This window comes from Pinus tabuliformis, chromosome 5_2, assembly GCF_031772625.1.
Source record: "Pinus tabuliformis cultivar Carrire ecotype Pingquan chromosome 5_2, CPIR1, whole genome shotgun sequence".
NCBI classification, from domain to species: Eukaryota; Viridiplantae; Streptophyta; class Pinopsida; order Pinales; family Pinaceae; genus Pinus; species Pinus tabuliformis.
In genome coordinates this window covers 777964252-777975424 of record NC_142306.1, presented here as the reverse complement: position 1 = coordinate 777975424, position 11173 = coordinate 777964252, and the positions used below count along the sequence as shown (strand labels likewise).

General features: G+C 34.4%; 1 protein-coding gene across 1 annotated transcript; it reads left to right on the top strand.

Moving 5' to 3' along the window:
* Nucleotides 1-7878: 7878 nt before the first annotated feature.
* On the top strand, nt 7879-8942 carry LOC149161588 (uncharacterized). The gene is made up of 3 exons (XM_089435539.1): nt 7879-8231; nt 8325-8417; nt 8590-8942. The coding sequence occupies exons 1-3, from the start codon at nt 8103-8105 to the stop codon at nt 8785-8787; spliced, it is 420 nt and encodes a 139-aa protein (XP_089291665.1). The 5' UTR covers nt 7879-8102; the 3' UTR covers nt 8788-8942.
* Nucleotides 8943-11173: the final 2231 nt, after the last annotated feature.

The following is an 11173-nucleotide window of genomic DNA, read 5'->3' as shown; positions in this document are numbered from 1 at the left end:
CAACTGATAGACGATGGATGGTAGCCATGTGAAATGTAGCTAAATTTTAGCAACAGATTCCTTTGAATTATGTATGTTGAAAATGGTTGTTATTGATGTCAAAGGCTATCCAAATGAAAGAGAGTTATATAGTCAAATAACATATTTTGAGACCTTTCCAACGATATATGACACACCTTCTTGAAATATTGTTTTTGGATTTTTGATGTCCCATTTAGGTATCCTATCTTTGAATGCATTTTTACTCCAATTATGGAACATGATATCTATATATATATATATATATATATATATATATATATATATATGGTTGGAAAGCTTATTCCGAGATTTTTGCAACATTATATGGCACTCCCCCTCACTTCTTTTGGTTAAAGAGATGATTTTTTTCAATATTATAGTCTGCCAAGTTAGCCTAGCCAGTGGGCAAGTTGGCCTTGCTTTTGGTGGTCAAACACACTATATATAGGTGTTATGTGTAGGGACCTAGGACTTACTCACTCAAGCCAATTCAGGTTTGTCTAAGCAAGCAAAGGAGTAATTCTAAGGTTCATACCTCATGAACCAAGTGAAGCATAGTTGGAGAGTTTTCTTGTGGGAAGGGTTTTTGGCACTCTTTGTGAAGGTTTTTGGTCCTAGTTAGAAGGTGAGTTGCAACTCTGTTCTAGAGGCCGCGTTTTAGCCCTGTTGAAAGCCGAACTTCAATGTTGTTGAGGCTGAGTTTCAGGTTTGTTCTGGTGGCCAAATTTCGATGTTTGAAGGTTGAGCTTAGGCCTAATTTGAACTTTGAAGGCCAAGTCTTGTAGTTTTGATGGGAAAATTCAGGGTTTGTTTGAGGGTTCAATATAGGGTTTATGTGTGGATGAAGTGCAGAAACCCAGGGAACTTACCTAATGGTGGGCATGCAGCCTTGTACTTATCTTCATGGCTTGTGGAACTTATTGGCAAGATACCTCTTCTTGATCCAACTGTCTGATGTGAATGCCATCCTTGAGAATAGGCAATGATATGGCAATGGAGGTGTAGTTTATATGGAAGTTTTCTTTCAAGATTCAAGTGACACATGAGAAGAGTGCTCGTTCTTGTCCTATTTAGGTCAAGATAATACTATATAGAATGTTCAAGGTAAATTTTTACTGTGAGTAGGGGCAATATGGCAATATCCAGCTGCTTGAAATCTCGCTGACCCCAACAAATTGAGGTGACCAATATGTCAGCTGAAGAAATATACAACAACCCAAATGGTAACTTGCTGGTTTCATACGATCAGAGTCTCATTTCTGGCCCTAACTAAATCAAGGCAAAAGCTATGTAGCAAGCTTCCTTACTAGTCCCATGAGATTGAGGAACAAGATACATTCAAACAAGCATTGTAGTAGTAAGGTTTCTTGAATATATCTCTGCCTACACATTCCTTTTGCAAGTGTGTAGTTGGTTATACCAGCTTATCATATAAGGGTCAAGGGAAAATTGCAGAATGTGCAACATGCAGTATCTGACTAGTTGCACCAATAAGAAAAACCATAACCAACAACATCATCTTCTTATCTATGAAAGTGAGATGGTTGGCAGGGGCAAGTTGAGAGTTGATGTAGCTTTAATCCTCAACAAGAGAAAGAATAATTTTACTCCATTTCACATATCATGACCCCTCTTTTTTTTCCCAAGGCAATCTGGTTCATAATCCAATTAATTGCAAGCTTCACATGTTGGCTAAATAAAATGCTGTCATCTATGCATAGGTATATCCCTTGGCAATTGGCACTTGAGCTCTCATTTTACACAATTGATGCATGTATGTATGATTGTATGCATGTGTGTATGGATTGTATGCATGTATGTATGCATAGTACATATCCATAGATACATGTATACAATCCATACATACATGTATACAATCCATACATACATACAATGTATGCATGTATGGATGTATGCATAGATGCATGCATACATACATCCATGCAATCCATACATACATGCATACAATCCATCCATACATTTTTTTATTTATTTGTTCAGTAGAAAAAAATATCTTTCATTATTAAAATAAAAGAGGTTACATATTCCCGAGTCTTTACTGTTCCTTATACAACCAGATGAAGAAAAAACAATGCATCAAGTTAACAACAAATAATCTAAAGCCAGATAAACCAGTGGAGAACCTCCCTTCCAGATAGCAAGAAACCACAAAAAGCCTAGAAAACTATTAAAAAGTGGACTAGAAAAGGGGGAAGCCAAGAGAAAAATCCGACAACTAAAAAAATAGAGATAACAAGGATCGACTAGCAAATACAAAACCCAGGAAAGTACAGGAAAAACAGAGAAGCAAAAAGACCTTCATGAAAGAACAAAGGTGTCGGAGCTGGTGGCAATGTCCTGAACTAAAAATGAAATAGTCCACCCGAAGCAAAGACATCGTGCTTGGAAAGATGATCAACTAAAATATTTTTCTCCCGATAGACGTGGCAGAAAGATATAGAGGAGAAACATGCCCTCATGGAAGAAATTGCTTGAGCGAGTGGATTAATGAAGGCATAGTAAGAGAGTGATGCCCCAATGCCCAGTTAATGGCCACCTTCGAATTGCCAACAATAAGGATCTTGTCTATCCTATAGCAAACTATATCAGGATTTAAATTTTTTCATCTCCATTAGATAGTTCCTTGCATGGTCCACTCTACCAGCGTTGCACAAAGCATTGATCAATGCATTCAAATGGATTGTCCACTCCGAGAAAGGATTGTCCGTGATTTTAATATATAGTGTGACAAACCGTATGTGACAGGCAGGTGGAAAACTTTTCTCGCAATTGACTAAGCGACGTCCTGCGAGCCAGACTTGAGACGGAAACCCTCGTCAGAAGTATATGCTTGGCTCTTTTCCAAACAAATGAAGAGTCAATGAGGTTTTGTGTAATCACTTCTGGTATCGTATTGGGTTATTGTTAGAAGCGATAATTGGATTCGGATTCTCATCGAGTGAGTTGTTCTGCTTTCTCAATTTGAGAGGGTTTGTTTGGAGGGAAAAACGAAAGAGGACATACAAGAATAGTGAAGGGAAAGATGCAGAAAGATGCAGAGGAAGAGGATTGAGAACATCGCCAGCAGGCAGGCTACATTTTCCAAACGTAGGTGGATTGTTGAAGAAAGCTTACGAGCTCTCGGTGCTCTGCACTGCAGAAGTTGAACTTGTGATTTTCTCCCGAGCAGGAAAGCTCTATGAACTGTTTTTTTAGTGCAAATCCTACTATTTTGATTCTAATAATCATGGCTATGAAAACCTCATGAGATTCTTACTAATAACACCCGGTGGTGCAAGCCCTAGTAAGCTCGATGTTGAAAAACTTAGTGTAAAACCTCCAACAATAACATAATCAATACATGATGTCAAAAAAAATGGAGAAGCATCCAAGGTTCTTAAGCAATGATGTAATGAATGAGGTGGAGAAGCATCCAATGTTATTGAGCGATGGTTAGCTATACGAGGAAACATGCAATGTCATCTTCCTTTCATTTTCATGGATATAACTTAATATAACTTTCTTATGTAGAAAACATGGCTTATCTTAGGCTTAACCATGCATATAAAATACCACCTATCATCTTCATTGAAAAAAGAATGGTGTCTTTGTTCATAAATATCAGTGATTAATCGTAGGAATGGCTATTATTCTCTATCAAACAAAATCAAGGACTAAGTAATGAAGATCTTGGTCGACAACAAAACTTATGATTATTAACTTCACATTAAAATTCACTTCATCTCTGCCACCTTCAAGGAAATCATTGTTATCCATCACCATATTGATGTTGTGACTTGGTCCTTGAAAAACATTCAGCATGTTTGATTAATGGAAACCTTCAAGTTAGACAGTGTATGTCATGCTAACTTGCAAGAGATTGGTGTGAGGTACATTGAGGCTTGCAGGGCCTGCCCTGCAGTTTGCCCTCATGAAATCATAGAAGTAGATTATAACCAGTTTCTTAGGAAACCATGAATCCTTTCTAGCCTTGGCATATCCGTGACCAACAAGATATACAACTCCTGATAATTCAGAACACTTCCATAGTTCCAAATGTACATCACAAGAAGGAAGCAGGTGGCAAAAACCATTTATCCAACCATTTTCCCCCACTTTCATCATAACTGCAGAAAAATAAATTAGCTCAGTTGATCCAAATAGAACAGGAAATCCAATCGCAAGGAATATATTTTTTGCCCATATAAGAACCATGACAAGAGTCACTAGGCTTGTAGTCACCATAATCATCTCTACCTTTGCAATGCCATATGCATTTGATATCTCGACCGTGCTCTTAAAACAATCACATACCAAGACACACATTATCATTAGAACCCAGTTGATGACAAGAATGTACATCTGACCCATGAACCGTCGGGATGTGTGAATTATTTTCAATCTGGGAAAGCATCCTAGGGCCATGGACATTTTAATAGATGAAATTGTTGCTGAGATCATTGCATGGCTTACAATCATGGCAACAACACTAGCTATCACGAAGACTGGCCAGATAAAACCATCTGGAATTGAAGCAGAGAATACGTTCTCCACCACAGAGGGGTGCTTCATAAGATATGCAACTTGATCCATGTAAGCCAATAGTAGGCATGGGAATACTACACATGTGAAGGCTATCTAGATGGATCTTACTGAGAAGTGACCCAAATCAGCAAACATAGCTTCAGCTCCTATTATGCATAACACGCAACCTCCTAGGGACATCCATGCTTTGATAGTGTTCCTCTTGAACAAGTAATAGATATAAACAGGATTGAATTCCCTTAAAATTGTCATGTCATGTTAAATAATATTGTAAAGTAAAATAGAACCAATAGAGAAAAACCATATCATGAGTGCCAGAGAAAATGTCATGCCTACTTTGCTTGTACCAAACTGTTTTATGCTGAACAAGATCACCAGGAATATGATTGAGACAATGACCACTGTGTCTTCCGTAAAGCTAGATATTTCATCTTGCATGCCACTAACAACAGACATGACTGATATTGCAGGTGTAAGTATGCCATCCCCAATTACCATGGAAGTACCCATGAGAAACAAGAGTAGCAGTAGGGTCTTCAATTTTGTACTTCTCTAAAGGCTTTCTTTGATTCTTAATCATCTTTCCAGTTTCGGGGTGGGCAACTTGAGCTTGAAACTGGAATTTTTTTCATCTGATGGTTGCTGGTTGGGGAGAAGATTGACCTTCGCATATGTGCAAATCAAAGAGTACAAGGAAAATGTCCCCCCTTCACCATTGTCATTGGCTTTGAGCATAATGAACACCTATTTAGCCAAAGGGATGAGGGCTATTGTGTACATCACTAAAGCTAATGCACCCAAAAAATCTTCGTCACCTTTGGTACGAGCTTGGATGAATACACTAGTGAAAACATACAAGGAGTTGGTACCCATATCTCCATAGACCACTCCAAGTGTTTGGAATGCCAAGTCGAGCGTCCGTCCTAATGAAAGGTCCTTATCATGGCCCTTATGAACACTGGGCACGTCCATGGCCTCCACATCAAAGGAATCCACTCACTTGGTCTTCAGAACGAGCCCACGCCTCATTTTGTGTCATGTCTGATCATCATCAACAAAGCACCTTGGGGATTACCCTTCCATTTCACTGCCATCAACCGACCTGGACTCTGATGACAACAAAGACATTGAGCCCTCACTGATCCCATCCCTGTCTTTCTCATCCTAGACATTGATATGATAATGGGGTTGACAATGACAAGAATGATACACAAAAGAGAAATCAATAAAAACTTAGGAGAATCCCCACAACTGTTTATAAAAAAGCACAAGTTTATCATCCAAAGAAGCAATTTCTGCATTCAAAGACCACAATCCTCAATCTCATAATTTTATCATCCATAGAAACAACTCCTGCATTCAAATCCCATAATCCAGAAAAAGAAAGAGCTCAATCTCTTCGACCCACATCGTAACATCGCATCCCACATCCAGATTTCCATTGAAATCTTGAAAATCCTCATACCCAAATGATTTTTTGCAGTGACTTCTATGAATACATTACCATCCTTCGATCAGAGTGTTTTTCTTATCTCATCAGAGAAATTCTCCGACGTCACGTTAATTCCAATAAAATTATATAGAGCGATAACCCGTAGTTATGAAACAAAATTGACACACTAGAATCTCAGCTGAAGCAATATATGTTATAAAGATGATAAGCTCGTGAAAGATGTTCATTGTAGTTTTGTTGGATTATTGAATATTAAATCATAGATAGTTTAAATTGATTTAGGTGATAATGACTTCATTGTAGACCGTGTTAAAACATTAATTCTAAATCATAGATAAAATTTTAACCTTTTTTATATGGCATTAATTGTGTAACAATTTACAGTGTTAATTGTTTATTTACTTATAAATTAATAAAATATAAATTATTTATAAATTAATAAAATATAAGTGATGGCTTTAGGTACCCAGAAATATCTGCAAATAAATTAGCTCCTCTACGAGTATGTTAATTTTTTCAGTTAGATTACAAATATAAAATTTAAAAGTATATAATATTTGTTTTATGAATTTTTCTTACTAATTTTTTTTGTTTTTGTTTTTGTTTTTTTTTTTTAAGTTAAATTACAAATACAAAATTTAAAAGTATATAATATTTGTTTTATGATTTTTTTTACAAATTTTGTTTTTGTTTTTTTTTTCTCTACATTCGGTTATTTTTCTGTGTTCTCTCCATGTGATTTTTTCTCACTAGTGAACAATCATGGTATTAAAAACTCGATGATGGGATAATGTGTTCTATCATATCTCAAGCTATTCCCTCGTCGTAAACACTCTTAAATGATCATTTTCATGGTATTAAAAACTCACAATGATGGGACATTGTGTGCTACCATATCTCAAACTATTCCCACACTTTTTAGATGTAAACACTCTTAAAATTATCATTTTTAAATTGCCTATAAATATGAACTTTTTATTACTATATGAATAAACCATTAAAATGTTATAAATAAGATATATGAAATAAAAATTCTTAATTTCTTTTTTATTATTATGTAAATCCAAATTATGTTGAATTGTCAAAATTTAGACTTTAAAATTGTTAATATTCTTTTATTATATAAATCTAACCTCTCCTAACCCAAAACATCACTTAAATCAATCTCTTATATCATAAAATATTCTAAAAAGTGAGATTTTATATTCTTTTCAACTTTAGTATTTTGTCAAATATTAAGAAATGCGAAACATAATATATATGTTAAAGAAGAAACATATTATATATCTTCAAGGAGAAACATATAATGATAATGCAAAGTTTTAAAAGGTATGTGATCCTTAGGCTTATTGGAGAGTATATAAAAAATTTCACACGTTTTTATGAGATATGGGAGGAAAACATGTTAAAGATTTTTAATAAATATAAAATTTCCAAAATGATGCTAGTTACGTGTGATTCTTTTTTCATTGTTTGTGATTATGAAAAATGAAACTCAATGTTTTTTCATTAGTGCACACATATTTCATTATATAATTGCATATAAAAAAATCATTCCAGAGCCGATAACAATAAAAGTGAAGAATTTATGGTCCAACGTTATATTTAAGGGAGATGTTTAAGGATGACGTTTGAATTTTGTTTTTCATTTTAAGACATTTGGAGCAAATATTAGGAAGGACTTTGAGAAAGGATTGTCCTTGATTTTCGAAAATGGAGTTGTTCCTTTCCAGCCATATGCCCCAAGTGACCATCAAAGGGAGAGCTCATATGTTTTTTGGATGTTTTCTTTATAGCCATTTTTTTACACATATCCATAGAGTCCCCATGCCATTGATGTGAATTACTTGCTCGGTTTTTTTTAACCAAAATTTTTAACCAAACAAGAAAAATTAAAAAAATGCCTCAAGATCAAAGACTGAAACAAAGACCTATTGACATACCTTTTAAAGTATGGAAAGAACTTGTAAAATCATATGAGAAGTTGGATGCACAAAGAAAAGCTGGCAATGAGAGCATTCAGGTATTGAATTTTTCATTAAACATTATTTAGAATGTATTAATACTTATAAGTATCTTACACATGTATTTGTGTGAAAATAAATTGAATTGGTTTATGTTTAAGGACAAGGCATCCAAGGCGAGGTTAACCAAGACAAAAGTCACTCATCGTAGTGGCCAGAAAGTTTTAAAAGCACTGATAACAACCTTTGTAAGTATATTAAACATGTGATATTTTTTTAATAAATTTTGTACTAGAAGAAAGTCATTGTTATCTAATTTCTCCCTATTCACTAATTGATAGGAACTAAAATATGGAAGACCTCCAAATCATTTGGAAAAGGAGGTGCTGCAGCAAAAGAGATGGGTTGAATTTGTTGTTTGGATGGACTCTATGGTATGTAATCTTAGTTGGATTTCCAATATACTTTTAAACCATATTTTCATTTTATTTTTTAGTACTATTAGATATTATATCTTACCTCATTTTATGGTTAACATTGTATAACAAAAACATGTGTTGTGTTATGTAATTAATACTAACATGTAATATTGATTTTTTTTGTCAGAATGCTATATGTAATGATTGCCAAGACGATGATCCAAATTATGTTCAACATATATCAGGAGATGATGAGGATGAGGATGAGGATGATGGTGGTGAAGGAGGAGATGATGATGATAGTTGCGGTGTTGGTGATGATGTGGATCAGAGTAATGAGGATGGTCAAGATGATCATGAGGATGATCTTGGTGGTGGTAGCTAGGCATGCACATGCATTGTTTTTTATGAAGAAATTATTGTGTAGAATGACATTGTTATGTTTAGATGGGTGTTGTGAATTTACCCTATATCAATGAGACATTTTGATTTTGTAATCATACGATGAGTTTGATTTATGTATGTTGTTAATTTATCGTAGAATAACGATATTCATGAAATATTTTGATTGGTTAATCATATTTGAATTTTACTTGTTTTGATTAAAAATAATACTGATTTTATTAGTATTATGTTGCTATTTTATACATGTTTTGAAAATTGTTAATGACACATTGTTATTTTTTTGGATGGATGCTGTCAATTTCTCTTAAATTTCTTTACAAATGATTTTGAATTGTGATATCTGCTTTAATGATATTTAGAAACTATCATATATTTCACTATGAATCTATAAAGGGGGTCATATATGTAAATAAAAATATACTCTATATAAGAAGTCAAATGGGGATGTAACCATGGATGCAAAATTGAAAGTAAAATTGGATGTTAAACTAGGAATTAATACAAATGCAAACAATTGACATACAAAGTGTTATAAATTAGGAGTGAAAAATTGTGCAATAGTTGACACAAAGAAGGGAACAAAACATGGCATACAAAAGGATATCAAATTGGGCAAAAACAAGGACACATAAATGGGCACCAAATTAGATGCAAAAAAAGACAACAACTAGATGTAAAATAAGATGCAAAGTTGAGCGTTAAAAAGAAGCAAAAAACGTTACAAATTAATATGCCAAATGATGATGCAAATAATGGTGTAAATTTGGGATGCAAACTTGGGTGCAAAAAAGGAAAAAAAAAAGATGTAAGAAAAGACATAAAACAAGATGCAAAATGGGGCTAAAAAAAGGTGAAACCAAGGATGCCATATTGGATGTAAAAAATGATTCCTAATCACATGCAAATTTAGGCTCGAACTCAGACACAAAATTATATGCAAATGTGGACACAAAATGAGGCAAAAAAAGATGCAAATTTGGATGGTGAAAACGATGTAAAACTAGACACCAAAAAAATGCAAAATTGGATGAAAAAGTCGGTGTAAATAATGGTGCAACATTGGACACAAGTAGACACAAAAAAATGGTGCAAAAAGGGGCATAAAATAGCTTAAAATTGGATGCAAAACTTGGTGCAAAAACAAATACAAAAGTAGACGTAAAAAATGGCTCTAAATTGAATGTACCATTAGACACAAAATAAGATGCAAAGGTGGACACAACACATGACTCAACATAAGATGCAAATATAAATGCAAATTTGGATGCTCAAAATGATGTAACATTAGATGCAAGAGATGGTGTTAAAAATGATGCAAAATTGGATGAAACAAATGACGCAAAATATGGTGCAAAATGAGATGGGAAAAATGGAGACAAATCAAACGTAAATGTGGATGTAAAAAATGGTCCCAAAAAAGATGCAAAAATGGGCACAAAAATGGATGCAAAATTTGGTGCTAAATCAAATTCAACACATGGTGCAAAGATAGGCACCAAAGCTGGTGCAAAAATAGAAGAAAAAACTAGTGTAAGACTAGATACAAAACCTGGCGTAAGACTAGATGCAAAAACTGACACAAAATGGATGCATAAAAAGACGTTAAATTGGATTCAAAATACAGTGTAAACTTGATGCAAATGATGGTGCAAAAATGGAAGCAAAGAATGACACAAAATAGGAAGCAAAAGAGAATGAAAAATAGATGCAAAAAATGACACAAAACTAGAAGCAAAACCTGTCATAAAATAAGATGCAAATCTTGGTTCAAAATTTGACGCAAAAAATGATGCATAGTTTGGTGTAAAAAATGATGCATAGTTTGGTGTAAAAAATGATGCAAAATCAGGTGCAAAAAAGGACGCTTTAAAAATTGTACAATAGAGCCAGATTTAGCGCCAGGTTGCTCATCACAATTACAAAAAAAATGCACTAAAATCTGGCGCTAAATCTGGCGCAAATCGCTGGTTTTGTTGTAGTGAGAGCTTAAAGGAGACTCGTCTTTTGAGGAATGAGTGATAAAACGGGTAGCAGCTAATTCCAGGTAAGGTTTGGAATTTTCCAATCACGGCAGTGTCACAAGGATGGCTAGTGAAATCACTCTTCACAACTGTTCCTCAAAATGGGTAAACAATCAAATGGAGGTGAATGATCGGCTAATGAAAAGTGGAGGTGACGGTGCAAACATGACCAAGGTTTTAATGGCTGAAGTACTACATTCACAATGGTTATTTACCGGGGAATAGTTCATTTTTTAATGAGCTTAAACACGGGTGGAAACATTTTCTCATGTCTTATGTTTATTTTTTAACGAGCTTGAACTATGTTCTAAAACTTCTCGATTAATCCAGTCTTGTGATAAGAAT